We start from the raw sequence: 26994 nt of genomic DNA, 5'->3' as shown, positions 1-26994 counted from the left end.
ATCCCGACCCTGAGGCGTCTATATTTGGAGTTTGCGTGTCTCTCCGTGGTCGCGTGGATTTCTCTCCGGGTCCTCCGGTTTTTTCCCTCCACTTTTAGAAACATGCGCTGAGAGTAATTTTGACCGCTATAAATTTCCACGTGATAAGTCACTTCGTTGAGCTATCGTTTGTCGCAAGGTCGCTTCTGAAAAAGAGCTACAGAGCTCAGTGGGCCTTACTTTGGTAAAATAAAACATTTTTTTCGTAGTTTAGTTTTTAAGTGTCTTTGAGAAGTCGGTGTGGATTGAGCGCTCCTGTGCCAATGTACAGCGGTAGCAGCGGGATGATGACGATGAAAAGTAAGAATAGGTTTTACTCGTTCTGGCAATAAAACAGGTGTTAAGATGTTCAAGCACCAAGTTGACACCTATTGCAAGGCATCAGATAGAAGGGTGAAAAACCAATTATCATATTTTTACTGGCAAATGAGGTTCCCATAGTATCAATTTCCCTGTTGAGTCTCCGTGCGAGTTTTATGGGTCTCTGTGTGAGCCTATGGGTCTCTGTGTGAGTCAATCGGTTCCTGATTCGAGCCGCTGGGTCTTTCTGCGAGTCTATGAGTGTCTGTGCGAATCTATGGGTCTCTGTGTGAGACGGTGCAAACCAATGGGGATGTACGCAGCGTCTAAATGCGCTTGTACGGAAACAGGGGGTATATTTATTTTATCGACAGAGAAAGAGGCAGTCATCTTCTTGGCTCTTTCGGTAAAGTCACGTAGAAGGGAAATAATAAAATAATAAAAATAAAACATAATAAAATATCTTTTTCTTATTTTATTATTTCCTTTCTACGTGACTTTACCGAGAGAACCAAGAAGATGAATCCCTGCAGTCACGAAAGCTTTAAATCGAAAAAGAGGCAGTCAGTTGTAGGCAGGGGTAAATGTGAAGAAGGCATTTAGCCTGGACTTGAATAGGAGCAATGGAGTCGACAGCACGGATGTCTGGGGAAATAGAGAGATCCTGAGCTTGGTGGCAGTGGAAAAAAAATGAGAATTTACTCAAGCAGCAGAAACTTTGGAACCGTTTCAAACTTCTACAAGTCTCATCAGCAGAGTTGTTGCCTGTTGAACAAATGCCGCCGGGTGTTAAATGGCCATCGCACTCAGCGAAGACCATAGTGCCCATTTGGTGCAGGCCAGAAACACTGCACGAGATTAATTATACTCTCCGTCTGCGGTTAGGGCGGTAATAAAACAAGAGCAGGGGGAGTGGTGGCACATAGGGGTTTATTGCATTGCACTATGAAACCGTAGACCTCAGTTCAAATCTTCGATGTGGCTAACATCGGTGGCGATGCTCCGCGTTTGTCTGGCTAAGTCACTTGCCTTGCTGAATGACTTAGAATCTCTCCCAAAGTGTGGCTGTTATAAGCCTAACCAGCCTAACTACGCGATTACCCTTCAATCTGACTAGATTTCCGCCCAGCTGTCTGCTCAGATGGCCATCTGTCAGAATGACCGCCCTTCTGTCTGATGGAGTGACTGCCCTTCTATCTGGTAGGGTCACTGCCCCACGATTTGCTTGCTCAGCTGCCCCGCCGCCTGTTTGACCACTTGGCGTAGCGCCAGGTGATATCAACCTCCACGTTCACCACCGTGCCAGGAGGTCCCGGGGCGCGCACGTCACGAATGAATAATCGCGACAAATCAGCTGGAATTGTTTTTCTGTTTGTTTTATCGCATCTCAATTTTTTTATTTCTCCATACCATTCCAATTTACGATCGGACTTCATTATACGCGGGCGCTTTTTTTTTGCTTTATTGTTGGCTTTTTTTGGCACGCGCGTGTGCAATTTCGCCCTAAATGCAAAATCTCGTCAAATTAGATTACGGGACGCGCCACTCTGCTCAAACTCCACTAACCCGCAGCGCACGACGTGGCGCTTTGCCCACGAGACGTGGCGTGATGCCCAACCGGCTGTCATAAATACACGAAATGCGACGACGTCAATTGGTGCGGCCCGCTCTCCGCTAATGCAGACGCAGCGTGGCAGCCGCGGTCTATGACCCAATCACCCGGAATGCACCCGCGATCAAGTCAGACCCACCGCAGGAGCTAAGCGGGCTTGAGCCTTTGGAAGTCCGGTGGGACGGTTGTCATTGGACGGCTGCGCGGATGTGCTACGTCGTGGGCAGTGGAGCAAAAACAAAACACGGTTGTACTGTATTTATATGATCCCACTTCCTGCTTCCTTGTCTTTAACCTCGCCTGCGACCCACACGGCATTGGGAGGCCCTCATCGAGCAGTGGATTGGCTAAAAAGGGCTGTGCACATTCTGCCTGAGTGGCATTCAGCGAGTAGAGCATGCGACAACCACAATCGTGTTCAGATCTCGGTCAGGTGCGGACTCAGTCCGTCATCTTTTTAAAATCCTTTATATTAAGTTCACTTGCTTGCTTGCTTGCGCGCTTACGACCGTGCAAATCTTTCGGTCGTTTTTTAACCCACTTCCCGTGATCCAATCGAGCTGACATTTGCACACAGACTCGTTGTGCGTGACAATTTCTTTTCGTGAACATTTTTTTTCCAAAATTATTACACTTTTTAGGTAAATTTTTTTTATATTTCATTACCAATTGCTTAATGGTGGCAGGCAATCATCTGACCCATAGGTGGCAGCCATCTCAAGCCAGAGGACGAGAGGACTCTAGCCGCCCGTTTCAAAGACCAATGTGGGCTGGGTTGTGGCCCATTGAACACGCATATAAAGGATTTATAGTGAAAAACTTTGTTTTTACGGGTTAATTTTTTTGGGTTGCTAAATCCCGTACTACTTTGTTGAGAGGAATCAAACTCGGGTCACTGGGGTTCACAATGCAGTTCAATACGCTGTTGCAATAACCCCCGCCCACCCTCCCACCCCCCTCCACGAATCATAATTGACCAACGTCCAAATCAACTTTAGTGCACCTGATCTCTTGACACACCTGAGAAGCTAACCTGTGTTGAGCCTGGCTAGATACTTGGATGGCAGCCTTGCAGGCAACTGACGACAGCTGTTGTTGTAGGCTGGGGCTGCGCATTGGCCAGATGGCGCGTCGAGCGATGGATTTTAGAATCCATCTTAAGATTTTAGTTTAAAACTAAACTTTTTTTTTATTTTACCAGGCAAGGCTCACTGAGCTATATAGCTCTTTTTTCAGAAGCGACCTGGCCCACAAATGATAGCTGAATGGAGTGGCTTATCATGTGGAAATTTATAGTAGCCAAATTCTTTCTAGATTTGAAGCTTTCGTGACTGCAAGGATTCATATTCTTAGGTTTTTTTCGGTAAAGTCACGTAGGTAAAAAATTGTAATTAATACAATAAAAATAAAAATATCTTTTTTTACTTTCATTAATTTTAACTTTTTACCTACGTGACTTTAGCCAAATTCTCTAAACGCGTGTTGATTCGAAATGTGGAGGGACACAGAGAAACATCCACGCCACTGCAGGGAGAAAATGCAAACTCAAAATATACAGCAGCAGGCATCAGGGTCGGGATCGAACCCACAACATCCTCTATACCAGGCGAGGTAGTTAAAATCTTGCCTGCGTGGCACCCAAAAACCTCTTGGATGTGAGATGTCCCTAGTTTCCTTCCACGTACCAAACATCCATGGAATTGGCCTATCAACCCAATGCAGGATAACTCTTGAAGACAACATTGAGACCCGGGTAGCCTTCTCTGGTTAAAAGCCATCGTTATTATTGGCCTATTTATGGCTCAACACACATAATTAATAGTGATTGTCGGTTGTGCTTGAGATGGTTCATTGACATTAATAGACAAACGCGTGCCAGTCAGGCTGTGTGAGTGCCTGCCGTGCAGTAGCTACGTATATTAGAAGTGTCCCAGTTTCTCCCCGTGTGTCCGTGTACCCCCGTGTGTCCTCATGCAGCAGCAATGTGTCTCAGCGTTTACCCATGGGCCGCTGATTCCCCGTGTCTCCAAGTCTCGCGTGTCTTGTCTTCACGTCTCTCCCCGTGCCCTCATGTCTCCCCGAGTATCCCAGTGTCTCCCCGTGTCCCCATGTCTACCCGTGTCTGTATCTCCACGTGTGTCCCCACGTCTCCCTGTGTGTGTCCCCGTGTCTCTCCGCATGTAGTAGCTAGCTACACGCGATGCGAGATCGTTTGCACCTGCAACTTTCTTGACTTTGTTGGGTTTCAAAAACTGATGCGTAATTTTTGGACGTTTATGTTTTTCCGCCATACGAGTCAGACCTGCGGGTAGTGTCAATAATTTTTTTGCGAATGTTGCAGCAGAACAGACGACCCACCGCAGCAGGGGCTGCGTGAGCTGCGGGTCACCGAATGCGACAACGGCGATGGAGGGGAAAACACAGGCACGCGCCTTCGAGAGGAATCACGTTTATTCGGAACACCGCTCCCGTAGCTCAGAGACAAGTTTAATCAGAAACGAGCCGTCTGAAGAAAAAAAAAATCCCAACCCACTACCTCTGCTCGGTTTAGGAAAGTTGACGGAAACAGCTGTTGTTGAAATCCCACGATGATCCGCGACTCCGCGGAACGTAAATTGTCCTCTAATTTTCGATTTAAAGCTTTCGTGACTGCAGGGATTCATCTTCTTGGTTCTTTCGGTAAAGTCACGTAGAAGGGAAGTAATAAAATAATAAAAATAAAAAAAATTTATGTTTCTATTTAAAGCTTCTTTCGTGACTGCAGGGATTCATCTTCTTGGTTCTTTCGGTAAAGTCACGTAGAAGGGAAGTAATAAAATAATAAAAATAAAACATTTTTATGTTTCGATTTAAAGCTTCTTTCGTGACTGCAGGGATTCATCTTCTTGGTTCTTTCGGTAAAGTCACGTAGAAGGGAAGTAATAAAATAATAAAAACAAAACATAATAAAATAATTCTCACGACGTTTCGGCCACAACGCAAGCAGCCGTCCTCAGGTGAAACCCAGGTCTATCTGAGGACGGCTGCTTGCGTTGTGGCCGAAACGTCGTGAGAATTATTTTATTATGTTTTATTTTTATTATTTTATTACTTCCCTTCTACGTGACTTTACCGAAAGAACCAATAAGATGTCTTCTAATTGTTGTGAAACCGATTGGCTCCACACCCCCGACCGCGTTGTTGGTCGGCACGATGTCTGTGACGTTTTGTTCCGCAAGCTGCCAGTTTCCTTGGAAACTAGTTTCTGGAGCATCGGAGAGATTACCAGCATGTGCGCGAAAAGCTGTTGATGTATAATGTTTCGTCACCTCTAGTTAGGTTTGGATAAACCACGCGTATATTCTGATAGTGGGTCATTTGCAAACAAATACATGCATACTGTAAATGAAATGTGTTCAGAATAAACAACTTAACGTTGAGCATGGCGGTAGTGCGTGTTGCATAGTCCAATTCCCCTTGTCGTTGTATACGTGGGTGCTATCGTCATGGTTAGGGCGGGTGCCTGAAACAGCGGTTAGCAAACCACACCGACCTACAGCTACATGAAGGTCTTTCCTCTTCGATATCATTGTTTAATAGAGATTATTTGGTCACCTTTAAAATATTATTTCCATACACGAACATCGATCGCCAATCTCGTGAGAAGCCGAGCAAGCCTGAGCCGGGATAATGCTTGAATCTGCGACCACCTGGCAATACCACGTGTTGTAGCCTAGGGCTGCAGTAATCTTGTCCTAAAGAGGAGCTCTCTCCTGCCACAGAAATTTGGAATGTCCACCACTGGCTCAAGGTCAAGTTTGAGCGGACATGTTGACTTATGACCACACTCATTAATGTCCTTTCTTGTAACCAATATGAAACTTAAAAGGTACAAATGTAAGTAGGTGGAGTGACACAATCAGGTCGTGTACAGGTGGTAAAATTCACTTGCTTCACAAGATTGTGGAGTAGAAGTCCACAAGACAGCGGTTCTCAACCCGGGTAAGGAATCAAAATCTGTTTGCGACCTCTGGGGCCCTGGCAGGAGGCTCCTGGCTGTCTGCTAGGGGCTCTGTACTGCCCTCTTGTGAGCCCACCTCGCTCTTGCAGGCTTGGAGAAGAAGTCCACAAGACAGCGGTTCTCAACACGGAGGAAAGCCTTCGAGGGTGGAGTCGGGGGGGAGAAGGGGTGGGGGGCAGGCTGCGGCATGGACACCGTGCAGGAAAAGTGTCGAATCTCGCGCGGGGAACATCGGCGCCGCTGATTCACAACGTGAAGCACGTGCCTGACACAAGACACCGATAGAGATGTTCAAGCGCACGAGTGGGGTGAGAGGGGGGGGGCATGAGGACCCTGGTCTTGATTGAGGGGCTGCAATAACAAACAGGTTGAGAACCACCGCCATAGTACCAACACATCATTGTACGAAAGCCTCAAGCGGATTGGCAGCGTTATAGTGGCCCCTCCGATAAAGACGACGGATCGACAGAGAGAGAGAGAGAGCTGAGGCATCAATGCCTTCAAGCTATGCAGCAGAGCGCAAACAAAATCCCACCCCCTGATTCTTACACACATGATTCAATGTATCTGTAATAAACGACTTCCACGGCGAGAGTTGCAAGGGTGCTTCTTTATTAACTGTAGTACTGCACAACTCCTCTCCTTCCCTCTGCGGGTCATTTCCCTTCTCACGACGCCATGGACGAGGCTTCTCTCTCCGGTCCACCAGCGAGGTTCGCTCCCCCCCCCCACCGGATCTCGCCGTTGTCTGGCGGCATGCCGGAGAGAAGAGGCGAGCTTCACTGGGGAACCGGCCACGCGAAGAGAGGGGGTGACGAGCAGCGACGCAGTCCGGACCTAGGCCTCGGCAAGGTAAGGTAAAAGTGTAAAAACAACGAGCCTAACTTTTACCCTACCTTTTATCTAACCACAATACAATCACTCTACGCTACCTTTTACCCTTTAGCAGGTAAGGTAAAAGGTAAAAAGCAACGAGGCTACCTTTTACCCTACCCTTTACCCTTACCCCTTGGCATGTCGACACCTTTACCCTTTTACCCGGTAAAAAGGGTACAATTACCTTACCTTGCCGAGGCCTATCCAGACCCCAGGCTCCCCACACCGACCACGAGTCCTCCCCTGCCCCTGCTCATATTTTCCCCGGTGAAGCTAGGCTCTAGCCACGCCCTCTCGTGGAACCTTCCCGATGGTTCCCGAAGCATCTCTCTCGACTCCGCCCGTCACTTTTGGCCAAGATGTTATTCCCTCTTAGGATTGGATGCTGATTACATAATAGTGCCTGTACTCAGTTACACCCACTGGATGGCGCTCTCTCAATACACATCTACCGGCAGGGTAGAACCCGTTTTAAAACGGGAGAATCAGTACGAGCCCCCTGCCTAGTTCCACTTGATCCCCAGCAGCTTGCAGCTGAGGGTCCACAGCTTCTGGGCGGCGGCGTCGTCGCTTGCCAGGGACGACACGTTCTTTGGGGCACAGTCGCTGGAACGGAAGCAACACGGACAACGTTGGGAGGTGCCCGGGGTGGCTCAGAGGTCAAGAGTTCAAGTGGCACCGCTGAGACGCTGGGATCCGAATCGACGTTTCGGCCGCCGTCTGTCGTCAAACGAAGGTTCTCGAGTGCGGCGAGGTTGACGTTTCACCAATGGATGCACAAAAACCCCCATCACATTTGATATGGTGCTGCGCTTAAATTGGCTACATTCCACCTGTATGTATGCATGCAGAACTTCTTTCGTACCGTACGTAGCCATCCGTGCTAAATGGAGGTGCGGGCGTATTAAAGTATCCTCTGGGATTCATACTCTTTGGTTTTTTCGGTAAAGTCACGTGGGTTAAAAGAAAACAAATAAATTAAATCATGACGTTTCGGAGGCAACACAAGCTGCCGTCTTCTGGTGGAACCGTCACAGCAAAATTACTGTATCACATGATACAGTATTTGATACAGTAATTTCAAGTGATACAGTAATTCATACAGTAATTTCAAGTGATACAGTAATTGATACAGTAATTTTTGCTGTGAAGGTTTCACCTGAAGACGGAAGCTTGTGTTGCCTCCGAAACGTCGTGATTTCATTTATTTGTTTTCTTTTAACCTACGTGACTTTACCGAAAGAACCAAAGAGTATGAATCCCTGCAGTCACGAAAACTTCAAATCTAAAGTATCCTCTGGGAATTCAAGTGTCGGTTTGCCCGCCATGCACTGAACACTGCTCTCATGTGCAGAGCAGGTGGGTGAGTGCGGCCGTCTATTGTGTGGACCAGAGGTCACCTGGAGAAGGGATCTCAAGAGGTAGCTCTCTTAAATCTGCGCTGATGTTGGTCGTAACCAGGAATCAAACTCGGGGCCCCTGCCGGGTTTTCAACACAGTGCACTTACCACCACACGCACAACAATCACCATTCGCCATGAAGTGCCAGTGAAGTCACCACAGCGCTTGTGCCAGACACACACTTCAACAAACGCACCAACACACACACACACACCTGAAGTAGACGCCGGTGACGTTGGCGAGCTCCTCGGCCACGGCGCAGTGGATGCTGGTCTGGGCGCCTTGCGCAGGGGACTTGCTGATCGGCCACAGGATGCGCTGCATGGCGTGCAGCACGCCCACGTGGCGCTGCAAGTCGGTCATCACCGAGCCGGGGTGCAGAGAGTTGACCGTCACGCCCGTGCCTGGCGGAGGAGCGCGAGCGGAGACAGCGGCGGGCAGCTACGACGAGATGCTTCAACGCGTGTTGTGTACATGTGTAGAGAAGCTCCCACGGACGCACTCGGAGATGGAGGTAGCGTTATGGGCTTTCGCCGAGGGTTTATTCAAGCTTAATAACACAACTCCCAGGGGCTAGGGGTCCTACTCTGAGTCTGGGTCCCTGCCGGCTAGCTCCGGTCTCTCTCGTGTCGGATCGTGGACTCTACCGACTCCACCGACCGGAGAGAGAAGCACCTCTACGGCTACCACCGGCTTCTCCCCAGACTCACTATTCGATCCCTCTCTCTACCCCTGGTTCCCTCTTCACCCTGCTCACTCTACCCGTTCCCACGGTGACCCCGCTTACGTCACGGGGTCTCCCTTAAGTACCCTAGGAGACGTGACGTAATCGCACTGAACGGCACACCTGATGTCACGTCCCCATTTTACTCCTCTACACGTGTGTAATGATTCTCGGACGACCCGAACTGCAGAGGTTTCTTTATTTATTATTTAGGGCGCTTCACGCAGATAATTTGGTCAAGGATGACAGGCAGATAACTTGGACCAGAGATGACGCACAGATAACTTGGGCCAGGGATGGCACGCAAGCGGCGACGACGCGAAGACAGCTACGGCGTGAAGACAGGATGGTGTGGAGACAGTCGACCCACGGCAGCCCCCAACGTCGCCTCTCACCTCCTTTTATTCCCGGCGTGGCCCTCACTCCGCCCCCGGCGACGCCCGCTTTCTCGAACCCTCTAGCCCGTTCCCGAACTTCCCAGATGGTTCCCCCTCCGTAATTACCCCTCGTGACCACTGGGCCATGTACTGTTCCTGCACCCGCACTGTCTCCACACAGGCACTGTCTGTATAGTATATGTATTATTACAGACAACACTACGTACGTTGTTGGGTATGTGTCCAGCTGGGTGAGTGGGTGTCGTGGCTGAGTGTAGGAGTTGTGTACGGAGGAGGCTCGTGAAGGACGCTGCTGGGTAGGTGGAGGCAGTTGCCCTCCAACGGAATGCGGAGGAGTAATAGTCACAACAACGAGCGGAACACCGTCAAGTTGGCACACTGGGGAGTGAAGGTGGTGCGTATCTGCGAGTCGTCTCAGTCAACCCATAACACCTGGGTCTGTCTTGTGACCTCCTACTAGCAGCGGAACTTTGACACTACAAGTGGCCTCAAAGGGCGACTAGCCTGGCATAAATGCCGTGGTGACGTCACTGCCGCTTTGTGGCAAATGGTGGCTGTTGTTGTGGTAATGCCAAATTAATAGGTGTATAGGTGGGTGGGTGGATGGGCAGCTGTGTGCGTGCATGCGTGCGTGGGTAGTCGAGTACATTATTCAATAAGTGGGTGTATTGGTGGGTGCATGCATGGGTGCGTGTGGGTGCGTTGTTGGGTGGGTGGGGACATCGTTGGGTAGGTACTTAGGTGTGGTACGTGTGGAGATGTAGGTAGGTAGGTAGTTCGATAGGCGGGTATGCATGTGGGTAGACGTGTGGACGGGCACTTGGGTGGGCGAGTGAGCGCCTCTGTAGGCAGGCAGGTAGCTACACAGGGCGACGGAGGTACCTTTGAGGCGCCGGGCGTGCTCGCGGGTGAACATCACGTTGGCCAGCTTGCTCTGGCAGTAGGCGCCGTGCCGGCTGTAGGAGCGCTGCTCGTAGTTGGGGTCCTCGAAGTGGATGCTGCCGTAAGCGTGTGCGAGGGAGGACACGTTGATGATGCGCGCGGGCGCCGAGCGCTTGATGAGGTCCTCCAGGAGGTGAGTCAGCAGGAAGTGACCTACGCAGGGCACACGCCAACATAGGAGACACGCACGCGCATGGGTCGATCGAGACGGCTGGGTGGTTTGGTTCGCCCGGTGGGGGGCGGGTCAGTGTGTGGGCAGGTAGTAGCTGGGTGGATAGGTGGGTGCATGCGTGATTTGATAGGGAGGTAAGTTGGTGGTAGGTAGGTAGGTGGGTGGGCAGGTGGGGGGATGGTTGGATGGATGGGTAGTAGGTGCATGTTGTGTGTGGGTGGATGGGTTATTTGATAGGTAGGTAGGTAAGAAGGGGGGTGGATTTGTGGATGTGTAGGTTTGTAGGTGATTTGGTAGGTAGGTGGGTGGGTGGATAGGTTATTTTTCAGGTAGTAGGTAGGTTGTTTTGTAGGCACGAAGATCTCTTGAATGTGAAGACTCATTCATAATTTTTCAAAGCATGGTTCAATTTTTGCACCTCAGATTACCGCGGTTGGCTACCTCCGGTGCGAAAGAAGTTGAACAAACACATACAATTAAACACAACTTGCATAAAACTCAATTGCAAGGTCTGGATTGAAAATAAAATTACGTAAAAAGAAAAAATCCCAGCCATTCGTTCCGAAACGTGCCGAACGTAACGAATGAGGTTTGGGCAAGCGGAGGCCGGAGCCAGGGGCTGACGGAGAGACGGCACCTTACCCAGGTGGTTCACTCCAAACTGCATCTCAAACCCCTCGGCCGTCTTAGAGAAGGGGCACGTCATCACGCCCGCGTTGTTGATAAGAATGTTCAGCTTCTCCTCCTCTGCAGGACAAAAAAAAGGAACAACAGCATCAGGCACACTGTGCGAGTTGTATATTTAAAAAAAGTTTTTGTTTCGCCAATTTCATTCATCGGTGTCGTGGCGTGAGATTGAGAATCCATTCGGAAACATCTCTTGAGAGCTGTGCAACTATTTGCGTTTGGAGAATGGCCCTGCGAAGTGGACATCACAGAGTTACTTCTGAAGGTCGTTCACGTGACCTCTGCTTCACACGGTAAAGGGGTAGATATTACTGGTAGGAACCTCCTGGTTACACCAGCCCACAGGGGATTATTATGTCCGTCGTGCAGGGAGGGGCTGGGTGGGGAGGGAGGGGCTGGGTGTGGAGGGTGGGGCTGGGTGGGGAGGGGAGGGTGGGGCTGGGTGGGGGGGTGGGGCTGGGTGGGGAGGGGCTGGTCACCCCGTGGTGCCCTTATAAAACTCAAAGTTTAACCTACTCATGCCGGCTTGTGCCCGTCCTCACAGTCGGGCATATTTGCGGAATACACCACGCCGCCGTTGACCCTGGCCATTGACCGAGCAACCCAACGTTCCTACCAGTTCCCCCGCAGGAATGTGTTTCCCACCTGCTCTACCACTGGGAGTAACGTTCGTTGAACGACGGTCCAACCGATTATTTGTCAGTCTCAGAGCTGGAATTGAGCCAAATGAAGGACACAATAAAATCACTGGTAACGGAACACACATCTGGAACCTGCACATGGTCAGCCCATGTGCAGGTTCCAGATGGATCATTACAAGGCAGGCCCGTGACAGATGGCAACGGCTTGTGGAGGCCGTCATCCAGCATTGGATTGATCATGGCGATGGAAACGGCGATTGATAACTGAACTGAGACCATTCGCCTAACTCTATTCGAGTGCCTTGTTGAATCACCTGTGGACAAAACAAAAACTCAGCAGAGCTGATTCAGCATCTCAGACTTGGTATCATGAACGACCAGAGCTAAGGTCTCTTCCCATAGAACCGGCCGGGATGCTCAGTGGTAGAGCAAGCTGGCTTGCAGTCCGAAGGTTGCGAATTCAAACTCGGATTGGGTTGTGACTCAGCCATCCCTCTGGTATCAATAAAATGAGTGCTGCCATTTTCCAGGCAACTCAACGGTGGTTGTCCCATGGCAGTGCTCTTCACTAATTTTCAGAGGGTAAGACATCAGTGCGAGGGCCGTCACGCCGCCTGCAAGACAAAATGATTCACATTTGTGTATTGTCGGGGGGCCGCACGTTAGTAGCTGCACTAAAAGCCACCAGGGACCGCCAGTGGCCCGCGGGTCTTGCAATGAAGAACACCGTCCTCTGGAAAGACTGCCCTCCGCCGTACGAATATGGGAAATTTCACCACTGGCTCAGGGATGTGTAAAGAGGAGATGAGCTGTGCGTGGCTCAAAGCTGGCTCGAGCGGAAAAAACCAGTGTGACATTTTTTACTTGACCGCCATGGGCCGAGAAAGCGACCGACTGACCGACCTTTGTTGATGCGCTCGGCAAACTCGCGGATGGAGGCGACACTGGACAGGTCCAGCTTGCGCACGAGCACCTGCGGGTTGTGCGTCTCCACGCGGATGCCGACCGCCACCGTGTTGCCCTTTTCCACGTCGCGGCACGCCAGGATGACGCGCGCACCTGGCCGACGCGCGCGTGCGAGCGAGCGTGAGTGAGTACGCAAGCGGCGCGGCGGAGCGCCGGCACTCGAGCCGGCGGTCCAGAGAGCCAGCGAGGCGAGCGAGCGAGCCAGCCAGCCATCGGCAGAGTTAAACGAGTGTCCGGGTCAATCTAGATTTCAAGTTTTCGTGACTGCAGGGATCCATACTCTTTGGTTCTTTCGGTAAAGTCACGTAGGTATAAAATTAAATAAATTAAATCACGACGTTTCAGGCGCAACACAAGCGTCCGTCATCAGGTGGGACAACCACAGCAAAAGTCTACGTGTTAAACGATTTATATTAACATGGGACCTTTTATTTGTCCAGTATCAAAGTTTGTTTTATTTCCAGAAAACACATCACTTCAAAATCACTTTAAAAACATATACAAATAAAACTAAACTATAACTCAACACATTGGTCTATAACACTGTCCTTAAAAGGAAATATAAAAATTGTATGATAGGCAAAATTATGGAAATGGCTCTTCTTTGTAGCTTTGAAGAACATGTTGAGGTGTTGTTATTTGCGCTGACGCACCACTGCCAATGGGATATCACATATGTTTCACGAAAAACTAGGATTAAATGTGTTCCATGAAATTACTAACAACATTACCATTGTTAATATTAGAAAATAAGAATTTGCTGACCAATGTCAATCCAGATTAATATAGTTTTAAATCACTTTCATCCCCTGACATGCTGCTGTTCTTTGGGCATACCAATAGATTCTGCAACGTATCCTGAGCCATGCGACTACAAGGCACCATGGACCGGACTAGAACAAGCATCGTTAATTTACAATCCGGATAATCTGCCAATGGAGAACTCAGAATGAACTAAGAATGAAGTACGTTCTAGAAAAAACGATGAAGTATTTCCCACCTCGTTTTGCCAGATCAAGGGCGGTTTCTTTGCCAATGCCAGTGTTGGCGCCGGTTATGATCACCGTCTTGCCGTTGAGATGAGCCTTGCTGGTGCAAATGCCACCTGAAAAGTAGCGCCTGAAAGACAAATGAGGTAGTTACAATTTAAAGGCAAAAGTCAGAGTGATTTTCTCATCTCCCACTTACAGCCATGCTGCTTTCGCTGCACACTCCTCATTCCTACCGATGGGAATGAGTCTATCCATAGGCCAACCGCAGTTGACATCCACAAAAAGTGGTGTCCATTTTTTCTTATTGACACCAAGTGGGACTTCAACTTGCGACCTTCCGGTACGCAAGCCGCTCGCTTTCTCTACCACTGAGCCAAGAACGTACAAATCCTAATTATGCCTGGACATGCACTTCTGGGTGAGGGCCTCTCCACACTGGGGGGGGGGGGGGATCATGGGACTTACTTGGCCATACTCATCGGTGACCTGGTTTACACCATCATTGCACTACATTTGAGAGGCCCAGTTGAGATGCTGGTGGCTTGAATATTAACCCTGGGACTCAAGCTACGTCCGATTAGCGTGACAAATTGCCATGTGAGTTTGACTTACTGACACGTCCAGCCCTTTTTGTCAATAAAGTGGTGCTGGCTGATAAGCCAGCACCACGCCATTGCGGTCAGTGCAGGTTTTGACGGCAGGGAGCATTAGACGTGGGTGGGCACAGAAGTAGAGTACAACAATGGATGTTTGCGCGCACTGTCCTCTTGTGGCCCATCACTCGTAGCGCCCGTAGCAGCCTATGACAATCTGTCACCGTGCACGGCGGTCGACCACCATCCAGGCACATCCGAGGCTCAATCGGTGCTCCATGGCTCTGAAGATCTAGTACATTCCTGGCGATTCGGTCAAAGGCCTGTCGGTGTGTTTATTCGTGCGGTTTCGCTTGTTTGACCAGGATTGCATCACCGATCAGGGGGTGGCGATGATTTCTACAAGCTGGGCGAACAGCGCTACCTCCCATGTCGCCTGCTGGCTGCCTGATGATGATGAAAACGCAATGTCATTGTTTCTCATGAGACTACCGAATGTCAAAATCTGTGCAGAGTTTGAGCTTTTTTCCCAGTGTCCTAATTTCTTATGAGACGCTCAATGTCAAACCCGGTCCAGAGTTTGGGGGTTTCTGTTGTTGCTTGTGTTGAACCACAATGCTGCTGCTGCTGAAATGATCCGCCGCCAGAATTCGAATTCCGTGTGGCTGATGGAATGTGTGCAAAATATGTTTGTACTCCTTGTGTTGTGTGTGAGAAAGCCTGGGTTTCTTACCGCTCTCTCACCGACCCGATTCATAAAACGCAGTCTTCCTGGAACTCTTCGCTGACTCTGTAATATACTGTCATAATATTTCAGCCTTTTGTCAATCAACTGCTGGATAAAGACCCATTTTGGTGGCGTGTGTGTGTGCCCTGAAATGCACCCGACAACCAGAATTTGAATCGTGGCCAACGACTAACATCAGTGGCGAGCAATCGGATCTGATCGTCGTCCAGCGTGATGAGAGATATGGTCAAACAATCTTCTTCACGTGTGTATGTTAGTATATCATGGACTAGCTTTAACTGCCCGGCTTCGCCCGGGACTTGGACTCACCACGCCCGACCGCCTTTGTCTCCCCAGTGGCGATGTTCACACACCACACCAGTTACTCGTTTGAGGCTGAGTCGACCTAGGGGAGGCCCAGGACCGGTTCAAATAATCGTCACCGGTGGTGGCCGTGAGCGGGAATCGAACTCGGGTCGCCAGGTTCGTAGCGCAGCGTAGCGCTAACCGCTACACTGCAATGCGTGACGTTTCCACATGCGCGGGTCACGTGACAGATTTGACCTCACAAGTCACTTGCCGTGCAAAAAATATCTGCATTATTGAGCCCCCCCTTCCCCCCCAAAAAAACAAAAGTGTATTTCTATCATTTGTGCATGGTGTACAGTCTGGAAAGTACCCACATGGCAAATTTCAAGTTTGTTGCATGTCGGGAAGTACGCTAAACATTTTGAACACACACATACCCACAACTTTGCCTGTTATGTATAGAGAAGATAAGATGTACGTTGAACTTCTTTCGCACCGTACGTAGCCGACCGTGCTAATCTCTGAAAGCTTGCGGTGGGGAGGTGTGGGGGGGGAGAAGGCATTCATCCAGCAGTGGATTGACTAAAGGGCAGGGCTTGTCACCTATTGCACGAATTATATAGCAAGTGTTGAAAGCAGTGTGTGATAGATTCGTTAGTTTACGAGTGAATGGTCATGCGGCCGTGACGTTGCATTCTGTACGTGCTGTTAAAGTGCCCGAGGGAGAGAGAAAAATGCCCCTTCCATCGCAATTCTCCCGATCTCGTGGCAAATGCGGAAAACCACGCCAAGGGGGTTGTTGAGTCTGCGCCGTGCGTGGATGGGGCCGGCCACCGCACTAAGCGGATTCGCTACGCAGGCTGCTGCCAGGCAGGCAAAATCCATTTGGTTGGTGGATGTCAGCGTGCGAAAAAGCACATGCTGTCCGCGTGGTTGAAGCGTGGTCGAATGACAAAACATCCTTCACGTTGTAGTAGTAGGTTTTTACCCTTTTAAACTGGTACAAAACTGACACCTTTATTCAAGGCATCATGTTTGCAATAACCACAAGACAAGTAGTCAAAAAAGCAAACAAAAAGAAGCAACTCTGATAATGATAATAATAATATCCTTCACGTGCATCGCCTGCACGAACTGCACGCACGGCCTAGGCAGGCGCTCGTGGCGACGCAGCGATAACCACGGCACCACCGACTCCGCCTCCCCCACCCGCGATGCGTTGACGAATGCACCAAGTCGAATGCGAATCCACGTTCGAAAAAGCCTTGCTCGCTCCAAAACATGGACGCATTTATTTCGATGTAAAATTGTAACCGCGGTGAGCTGTGAGCAGCAGCAGCTGCGTGGGGGAGGGGGAGCGGTGGCGCAGTGGTTTGCGCCACCACGCCGCGTCCCAGTGTCCCTACACCACTTTGAGCCGTCTGGTGGCATTCGAATGAGTTCTGCTAACACCCCCCCCCCTTCCCCTCCCCTGTCTGGTGAAGAAGCATGGCCCAGCCAACAGGTGATGACTGACACCGCAGTCGCGGGACTGCAGGACGCGTTCATCGTCGAGCGGGTGGATCGACCCCACGATGCGCGCGCGTGTCGCGTGGAACAGGCGACGAGTGAAGTGGTGAACGCGTTGGTTGCAAGAGCCCTTACCGTATGCGAGGGCCGAGGAACGCGAGAAGCAGAATCGGTGGCACCGTGGCGTACACAATTGTCCACGCGTCCATCGTTGCAGAGTGGCGGTGGTGGACGGGGGGACGCGGATGATGATTCTCTTCCAGTTATTCCGAGGCGCGCGCGGGATTTGTGAGTTGTGTGTCCGAGTGTGTTTGGGGAGGGTGGTGGTGGTGGTTTTGTTTGAACAGCTCAAACTCCCCAAGTACAGGGCGGCGAAATGTCCCAGCTCACTCGGAGTGTGTGCGTATTGGTGGGGGGGGGAGGAGGCATTGCGTGTGTCAAGGCGAGAGGCAATTGCCTTTCGCAATCGCGCAGAATGCGGAAATGAGCTGAAACACCGGTGGGTTGCAAGGAGATCGGTCCTGCTGAATCCAGAGCTCTCTCTTTCCTCTCATTATATCCCCTTTTTAAATCCTTTATATTAAGTTTGCTTGCTTGCTTGCGTGCTTGCTTGCTTGCTTGCGTGCTTGCTTGCTTGCGTGCTTGCTTGCTTACGACCGTGCAAACCTTTCGGTCGTTTTTTAACCCACTTCCCGTGATCCAATCGAGATGACATTTTGCACACAGGCTCGTTGTGCGTGACAATGCATTTTCGTGAAAAAAAATTTCCAAAATTTTACACTGTTTAGGGAATTTTTTTAAAAATATGTAATTACCAATTGTTTAATGCTGCCAGACAATCATCTGACCCATAGGTGGCAGCCATCTCAAGCCAGAGGACGAGAGGACTCTAGCCGCCCCGATGCCACGCATATAAAGGATTTATAGTGAAAAACTTTGCTTTTACGGGTTTACTTGTTTTACGATCAGTGGAAACAAGAAGATGCTCGGTGTAGTCGACACTTTGCTTCGTTCATCTCCCCTTCTCTCCCTGCCGCTGGTGTCAGGAAGGGGTCGGCAGTGTGGCGATGATTGATGGGTCGCCAATTTGCTTCTCAGAAAAATGAATAAATTTACTTCCAGAGGGAAGCCCATTGAGCAAATATAGTTGTGCGCGTTGCGATTTGCTATCTGTATCATTACAGTATTATTATTGTTGAGGCTTCTTCTTTCGTATGGTTGATGTCGATGCAGAACAACAACTTCAATTTCACATGCAGGTGGTGAAGCCAGATAACCGAATGTTCTTCCTTCTATATATCCTCCTGGTCTGAAGTCAATTCAGATCTATAATCATCATCGCTGCCTGCAATGGCAATACAGTGAGAAACATTATGTGCGATGCCAGTAGTAGTGGGTGGATGTTGTGTGAACAGCGGCAGTGTTGTGCTCTTACTGGTCCTCCCAACAAGTGATCATCGAGTGTTGTGAACGTGACGGCTTCACGTCTTACAGCAGAGCAAAAAAACACATTTTTTTAAGATTACGCCTTGGTGGGAGACCTGTCGATGCATTGGAATAAAAATGTGTCTTTCTCTAATGCCACCTCTTGTTTTGTTTTAGTGGGGGTATCGCCCAGAATTATAATTGAATCAAATGCTCTAGTCATTTGGGAGTCTGAGCCGGTGGTTCATTATGGCCGTGGCTTGGAAACAAACTTAAACAATCCTGGGTCATAGTGCAGTGTGCCATACACAATTTGCTTACTGTATTCGGGAGGGGAGGGGTTAACGTGTTAAACTGACTCATTTACTCACACGACCTGCAGGTGTCGCTGTTTCTCGTTATTTCAAACTGTTAAGTCATTTAACAATCCCCTGAATAACAGAGGTGGCCTGGTACCTCTGAGGTCAGAGGTCAGAGCGCTGAGCTGGAACCCTTGAATATCTGGGGTCAAATCCAGGCAGCCGCCTATGAAAAAACTGGGTTCTCAAGAGTATTTAATCCAGATTCTCAAGAGTAAACTAAACTATATTATTATGTATTTTACCAGCTCTTTTTCAGAAGCAACCTGACCACAAATGATAGCCATACCCTCCTGCGTACAAGCTAGGGAGATGTCTTATACTGGTAGGAACCTCCTGGTTACACCAGCCCACAGGGGATTCTTGTGTCCGTTGTGCAGGGAGGGGCTGGGTGGGGAGGGGCTGGGCTGGGTGGGGTGGGGCTGGGTGGGGGTGGGAGGGGTGGGGCTGGGTGGGGGTGGGAGGGGTGGGGCTGGGTGGGGGTGGGAGGGGTGGGGCTGGGTGGGGAGGGGCTGGTCACCCCGTGGTGTCCTTATAAAACTCAACGTTTAACCTACTCACGCCGGCTTGTACCCGCCCTCACAGTCGGGCATATTTGCGGAATACACCACGCCGCCGTTGACCCTGGCCATTGACCGAGCAACCCAACGTTCCTACCAGCTCCCTCCGCAGGAGGAATGTGTTTTTTTGCACCGAAACACAGCAAGTTTGTCGACAGAAGGGCCGCTCAAATACATTATACTACAGCACACGTACAGCATAGAACAAAAACTCCAGCATAAATATACAATATGCTACGTTTCTGGCAAGTGTTCCTATTCTACAGAACGTAAATGAAAGTGTGCAGTCGAGAGATAAGAGTGGAGAATGAACGAGTTGGAGACTGCGCTCCATTAACAGCGTGGGGGGTGATGAGAATTACATTTTTGAAAAATGTATTCCGATAAGCAGTCTTTAAATTGGCGTATGAACAGTTACGCGAGTAGTAGACAATCTTTTTTAAAAAAATTACGAAACATATATCACCATTAAATACATTATATTTCAATTACAACACGCAAAGGCTGCCTTTAACTTTGTGCCCAGCTGTAACACGTGGTCGAATCAAAACAATGACGTAATGCTCAACGCGATTGGCCGCCGCCCCGTAACATTGGGTAGTGACGTCAACGCCCCCCATGCCCCCCCCTAACACCCCATCCTCAAGCCCCCCCCCCCAACATCCCCCGCCAAGGCCCCCCCCCCTTTGCGTTCCTGTGACCAATAGGAGAGCGAGAATCTCGGCAGTGGCCGCGCGGTGTCTTCCAGAAGCGGTGGTCAGAGTTCATATGGGTGGGAGGGGGGGGACACAATAGGATTAATCTTCCTATTCATATTCTTGGTTCTTTCGGTAAAGTCACGTGGATAGAAAATACAATTATAACATAAAAAAAGAATAATAAATAGAAAATAATAAAAGCAAAAAAAAACCCCAAAATTAAAATAGTAAAATAAAATTGAAATCTTCCTCTTCCGGAAGATGCACCACTCAATGGGGTGCAGGAGGGTTGGTGGTGGTGGGGGGGGGGGGTTTCTACGTATTCCGGAAGATGTTTACAAACGCGAGCACGTCTTCCGGAAGATAGGATCGCATTACTGCTCTGCATAGGGGCGTCGCAGCATTGGTGGGGTCGGCTTTTCGCAGCAGCGGCAAGAAAATTTGAATTGCCGCATATAATAATAATCATCATCATCGTAACAATTGTAGCCGGCAAATTAATCACAAAACTCGGGGGATGATGAAGGAGGAGGCTCGTAACATGGCCGCGCCGCTCGCCCACTTCGACGAAGATTGGCAAGATCTTTATGAGCTTCGCATGTCTCCTGCGAGAGGCTGCGAGCCCAAGGCTGAACCGTGGAATTCGGATCTCAACGTGACATCCTCATCCCCTCATCTTCAGCATCATCACCAGGCGCAGCAACCACCACCACCTCAACATCTTCCTCCAACATCATCGTCATTTAGTCCGGCAGCCGCTGTTGCTGCTACTGCTGCTGCTGCTCATGCGTCCGAGGTGTTTGGAGATGTTGTCACCGTTAGAATGTTGACGTCCACATCGTCTTCGTATAATATCTCCAGTGCAATCACCACCAACAACATCGGCAGCGGCAACAGCGGCCACATCGCCACGTCCAACACCATCGTCAACGGCACCATCAACATCAGCACCGCCGCCAATGCCACCAATAACATCGCCAAAATCACCGCCTCCACCACCACCAACAACACCACCAACACCACCACCACCACATCGGCCGCGAAGGCATTGGCGGCGTCGTCCACCGATAATTTGGAAGACTTCGCCGACCTGGAGAGCTTCTCGGGCGAGATCGTGAGCTTCAAGTCCATGGAGGACCTGGTGAACGACTTTGACGAGAAGCTGACGGTGTGTTTCCGCAACTTCCACGTGGAGCACACGGGTGGTGGTGGTGGAGGACACGATGTTGATGGTGGACGAGATGGTCGTGATGGAGGTGTTGGTGAGGGTGGTATTGGCTGAGGTGATGGAAGTGATAATGATGATGGTGGTGGAGGAAATGATATTGATGGTGGAAGAGATGGTAGTGATGGTGTTGTTTGGTCGTGCCGCTCGCCGAACAGGGCTTGAAGCTCAAGGACGATGAGTGAGTATACCCCCACGTGGAGCACACGGGTGGTGGTGGTGGTGGAGGAAATGACGTTGATGGTGCACGAGATGGTAGTGATGGAGGTTTGGTGAGGGTGGTATTGGCTGAGGTGATGGAAGTGATAATGATAGTCGTGATGGAGGTGTTGGTGAGGGTGGTGGTATTGATGGTGGAGGTGGTAACGATGTTGATGGTGGACGAGGTGGTAGTGATGGTGTTCGTGGTCATGATGGAGGTGTTTGTGAGGGTGGTGTTGGTGATGATGGTATTGGTGGTGGTGGTAACGATGTTGATGGTGGACGTGGTGGTAGTGTAGTGGGTTCGAATTAGGTGCACACACACACAGCTTGGAGGCAACACTATTTATTAAACGGTAAGTAATATAACACTGTACATGAGGTGGTGGCCACCTTCCTCAACTCACTAACACTCTGGAACACGACACAGACTGGACCAGGCAGGCAACGGCCTGCCTGGTCCAGGACGACGACCCGGGACTTGAGGACCGATGATGTCTTCACTTCGGAGTACAACAGCCTCGATCTGCGTTCATACCACGCTTATATCTGCTCTGGCGTGGCCGGCTCCGCCCAGGCGTGGCTGGCTCAGTCCAGGCCATGCCTCCCTTCCCAGGCCACGCCTCCCTTCCCCCACCTCTGGGAAAGTCCGGGTCCCTCCACCACGTGACCCCCCAGGCACCCCCTTGGGGCCCCCAGCCCTCGTACGGGCCGACACAGTAGTGACCGTTCTATGTCACTACATCACCCCACCCCCTGTATAAACACCCAGCCGTCCCCGGCTGTAACACAACTGTGGAACATCGAAAAGGTGTGCCTCCGAACCAGCAACATCAATAAATGACCGGCGACCGATAAGAAATACAATCACGTAATACATACAGAATCGACGAGGGTTAAAGGAAGGGAACCGCATAGAAAACGGGGAATTAACAACAAATATACATGAAAACTGGCTAACCCACTTACGCTCCAGCACAGCCCCCCCCCCCCCCCCCCCCCGTGAGAATCACGCATGCACCGACATGTGAGTGTGGCCATTGGAACGACGGCGTAGGCAATGAGCAAGGAGTCTGAGAGGCATGTAGAGCAGCCAGTCTTCAACGAGTCCATGTGGCCGGGCCTGGGGAACCAGAAGCGGCCCAAAGGGCACGGCCCCTCCCCCCAGGAGTCAAGAACAGGAGGAGCAGGAGTAGCTGACGCATGCTCCACTCCCCCCCCAGTCCATAGCCGGTCGGCATAACCGGCGACTCCAAGGTGCCAGGTAGATACTGCCTCCTGTGACGAGAAACAAACTCTCCTGAGGCATCACTCAACGAACACTCGCCTCCGCTCTTTGGACATGACAGTCACCCGTTAGCACCCCCCCGCCTTTCCGACGTGGCGTCTCCATCCTAAAACCGTGCACGTCGGCCATATCGGGGGGGGGGGGGGAATTTCCATGTTACTACCCCATCGCCTTTCCGACGCGGCGTCACAACCAGTAGCACGCGTCGGCCATATCGGGGGGGGGGAATTTCCATGTTACCACCACACCGCCTTTCCGACACGGCGTCACAACTAGTAGCACGCATCGGCCATGTCGGGGGAATTTTAACCCAGTCTCTCTCCAAGACTCACATCGCAGCATATAGCTGTACCGACCGAGCTGAGACGACCCATCATTCACTCACTGCACAACATGCACCCTAACAACTGAGGGATACAGTCCCAACGTAACGGGACAACTACACCTGACGAATCTCCAGCCCACTGTTTCAACGCGCCTCGGAGTGTTTCAATCTCCGGGCCGTCTGGGCGAGCCTACAGCTCCAGACACACCACGGAGGGTCTCAACCTCCGGGCCGTCAAGTCAAGCCGTCAGCCATTGCATGACGGGACCACAGCTCTCCGAGCCATGTGAGCGCACAGCCCACTAGGCTAGACATGCCACGGAGTGTCTCTATCTCCGGGCTGTCAGGTCAAGCCGTCAGCCATAGCATGACAGGACCACAACTCTCGTGTTAGACACGCAACACCCACTGGGCCATCCTGGTCAGGATCTGCACCCCAAGATATTTGAGAGCCAGCACGCCAATTCCAAATCCCTGGCAGCATGTCGCCATCTCAAGATAAATGCCCCATACAGTCTATACATCGTTAATGACAGCACAAGCTATACATTAACAATCACGAACAAAGCTCCATACAAACCATACATTGTTAACAAGCACAAGCAAAGTTTCGCACACACATTGACAACACTCACGAGTGAAGCTCCACACAGTTTAGCCAACAACAATCACGACTCCCCAACGACAACGAAGAAAATGTCAACAAAAATCATTAACCCGGAGCGCGCAAATGGACGAAGTGTCAGGGGCCTGGTCTCCCGACCTCCAACCTTTGGCCAGAGCAAAGGCGACGACCAGCGTGTCGATCGATGTGCCGACCTCGGCGCCGGTTACAGTAAGAATGGCGCCCTCACTGTCCGGTCGCAGCGCTGATGACGCGGAATGCAAGGTTGAAGCCAGCTGACGTCCGGCGGTGAAGGTCGCAGCGCTGATAATGCGGCGTTGTTTGGTTGGACCACGCTGGGCCCGGAAGTGACGTTGCTCCCAGCGGTCATTGCTCCCTCGGCGGAAGTGACGACACACCCGGAAGTATCCCCCACATTTGTGGCGGAAATACCGGTGGCGGGAATGCCGGTGGCGGGCTCGGGCGAGCGCTGCGCCTCTTCTCTCCCTCCCGCCATCGCATGTGAGCGCCGCATCTCGCCCAGGATGGAGGCGGTGGCGCAGAGCAGCTCTGTGAGGCGAAGCAGCGCTTCCTCCATCCCTGCTCCCGACGCTGGAGAGGGGACGGCCGGTGGAGCAGACAGCTGCTCAGTCGGCGGTGCGGCGTCGTCGGCCGGCGGTGCGGCGTAGTTGTCGGCCGGCGGTGCGGCGTCGTCGGCCGCGATTGGCCGCCCCATCGCTGCTTGCTCCTCGACATCGCCGTCAGGACTGAAGGTACGTCGCTTACTTGTCTCCATGGCCACTTCTGACTCCAAATGTAATGGGTTCCGGAAACACTTGTAGAGGTAACTTCTTTATTACAATCCAACACTCCAACAGTCCTGATACTCTGTTACAGCCTAGGTACACAGCCTAGGTACACAGCCTAGATACACTACTATGGCTACGCTCTGGGACTCGCCCTTACAAGGACGTAGAGCCGGGAGTTCCATAGTCCCACCACTGGCCCTCACAGCGTCCCAGGGTCCTCAGATGGCTGGTTTTGGGTCTTGTGTCTTGAGCTACAACTGGCCCTGATCGTCCAGGGAGCTCCCTTTTTATGCCTAGTCCCCAACGAGGGGTGGGGCCGTGTGCGCCCCCAGATATCCCACAGAGCACACACAGCCCCCCCCCCCCCCCCCCCCCATTGGTGGCGCCAAGGGGCTGAAGCGCCTGGGCCGCCTGGGAAACCAGCGCCTGGTGCCAAGGGGTCCAAGCGCCTGGGCCGCCCAGGGTCCCAGAGCCCCCCAGCAGCCCCTCTCCTCCCATGTCACTACACATGCGATGCGAGATCGTTTGCACCTGCAACTTTCTTGACTTTGAGTTTCAAAAACTGATCCGTAATTTTTGGACGTTTATGTTTTTCCGTCATACGAGTCAGACCTGCAAGTCGTGTCAAGAATTTTTTTGCGAATGTTGTAGCAGAACAGACGACCCACCGCAGCAGGGGCTGCATGAGCTGCGGGTGACCGAATGCGAAAACGGCGATGGAGGGGAAAACACAGGCACGCGCCTTCGAGAGGAATCACGTTTATTCGGCACACCACTCCCGTAGCCCAGAGACAAGTTTCATCAGAAACAAGCCGTCTGAAAAAAAAAATCCCAACCCACTACCGCTGCTCGGTTTAGGAAATTTGACGGAAACAGCTGTTGTTTAAATCCCACGATGATCCGCGACTCCGCGGAACGTAAAATGTCCTCTAATTGTTGTGAAACAGATTGGCTCCCCACCCCCAACCGTGTTGTTGGTCGGCACGATGTCTGTGACGTTTTGTTCCGCAAGCTGCCAGTTTCTTTGAAAACTAGTTTCTGAAGCATCGGAGAGATTACCAGCATGTGCGCGAAAAGCTGTTGATGTATAATGTTTCGTCACCTTTAGTTAGGTTTGGATAAACCACGCGTATATTCTGATAGTGGGTCATTTGCAAACAAATACATGCATACTGTAAATGAAATGTGTTCAGAATAAACAACTTAACGTTGAGCATGGCGGTAGTGCGTGTTGCATAGTCCAATTCCCCTAGCCGTTGTATACGTGGGTGCTATCGTCATGGTTCGGGTGGGTGCCTGAAACAGGGGTTAGCAGACCACACCGACCTACAGCTACATGAAGGTCTTTCCTCTTCGATGTCATTGTTTTATTAGAGATTGTTTCGTCACCTTTAAAATATTATTTCCATACACGAACATCGATTGCCAATCTCGTAAGAAGACGAGCAGGCCTGAGCCGGGATAATGCTTGAATTTGCGACCACCTGTCACTACCACGTGTTGTAGCCTTGGGCTGCAGTAATCTTGTCCTAAAGACGAGCTCTCTCCTGCCACAGAAATGTGGAATGTCCACCACTGGCTCAAGGTTAAGTTTGAGCGGACATGTTGACTTATGACCACACTCTTAATGTCCTTTCTTGTAACCAATATGAAACTTAAAAGGTAAAAATGTCGACCTTGCATTCTAAAAGTAGGTGGAGTGACAAAATCAGGTCGTGAGCAGGTGGTAAAATTGACTGTTGCTTCACTGTTTGTGGTGATATTAATCTATTTAATTTTACAAGGTAAAGCCCACTGAGCTATTAGCTAGTTTCAGATAGCTTACAGCAAGTGGCTGATATAATCATCACGTGGGAATTTATAGTGGCAGCCAAATCATATCAATGCGAGTTCATTCTCAATGTGGAGGAACGCAGAGAACAATCCACGCAATCATCACGGGGGGGGGGGGGGGGGGGAGGGAGAGATCACACGGACTCCAAAGATACAACAGGGTCCGGGATCGAACCCACAACCTCCTGCGTACAAAGGCAAGGGGGAGATAACTTCTCTTCTTCCCACCGCGGCGTCCCGATTGACATTGGATGGTGCTGCCTCGACAGGTAAACGGAGTTGGCTGCAGCGGTTCTGCTGTTACGAGACACTGAGGGCCCTGCAGAGGTCGCAACCGGGTACCAGATACCCGTACCCTACCCGATACCCGGCTACCCAGGTATCGGGTACGGGTAGGCCGTGAGTCACTGGCGAGTAACCATTTGTTACTCATTTCCAAACGTTTTGTCTCTTCTCACAATTCAAGTTCCTAGAATCAACCTACCCGCACCTGCAACATGGCTTCATCCCAGAGGTCGCAATCGGGTACCCGTACCCTACCCGATACCCGGCCGGGTTCGGGTAGCCGGGTATCGGGTAGGGTACGGGTAACCGTTTGCGACCTCTGGGGCCCTGGCAGGAGGCTCCTGGCTGTCTGCTAGGGGCTCTGTACTGCCCTCTTGTGAGCCCACCTCGCTCTTGCAGGCTTGGAGTCCACAAGACAGCGGTTCTCAACCCCGAGGAAAGCCTTCCAGGGTGGAGTGGGGGGGGGGAGAAGTGGTGGGGCAGGCTGCGGCATG

The 26994-nt window shown here is 51.0% G+C and overlaps 1 protein-coding gene across 1 annotated transcript; it reads right to left on the bottom strand.

The window, feature by feature from the left end:
- Positions 1-6546: 6546 nt before the first annotated feature.
- LOC133360901 (retinol dehydrogenase 12-like) lies at positions 6547-17315 on the bottom strand. Its single transcript, XM_061579781.1, has 7 exons — positions 17024-17315; positions 13759-13877; positions 12696-12851; positions 11107-11211; positions 10233-10445; positions 8443-8632; positions 6547-7433 (listed from the first exon to the last, which is right to left on the bottom strand). Exons 1-7 carry the CDS (start codon positions 17095-17097, stop codon positions 7331-7333), a joined length of 960 nt encoding a protein of 319 aa, XP_061435765.1. The 5' UTR covers positions 17098-17315; the 3' UTR covers positions 6547-7330.
- Between the last annotated feature and the right edge of the window lie 9679 nt (positions 17316-26994).

This window comes from Lethenteron reissneri, chromosome 8 (assembly GCF_015708825.2).
Source record: "Lethenteron reissneri isolate LAM-NWPU_2019-01 chromosome 8, ASM1570882v1, whole genome shotgun sequence".
In the NCBI taxonomy this organism is placed as follows: domain Eukaryota; kingdom Metazoa; phylum Chordata; class Hyperoartia; order Petromyzontiformes; family Petromyzontidae; genus Lethenteron; species Lethenteron reissneri.
Note: the sequence above shows the minus strand (reverse complement) of the source record. Positions and strands in the feature narration are given on the sequence as shown.

Bases quoted from the DNA above. Each gene is read 5' to 3' on its own strand.
- LOC133360901 (XM_061579781.1), bottom strand. From the start codon at position 17,097: ATGGACGCGTGGACAATTGTGTACGCCACGGTGCCACCGATTCTGCTT. The intron at 11,212-12,695 runs GTCGGTCAGTCG...TTTGTCCTGCAG, and splicing joins TGCCGAGCGCATCAACAAAG to AGGAGGAGAAGCTGAACATT. The intron at 7,434-8,442 runs GTGTGTGTGTGT...CTTCCGTTCCAG, and splicing joins GTCACCGGCGTCTACTTCAG to CGACTGTGCCCCAAAGAACG.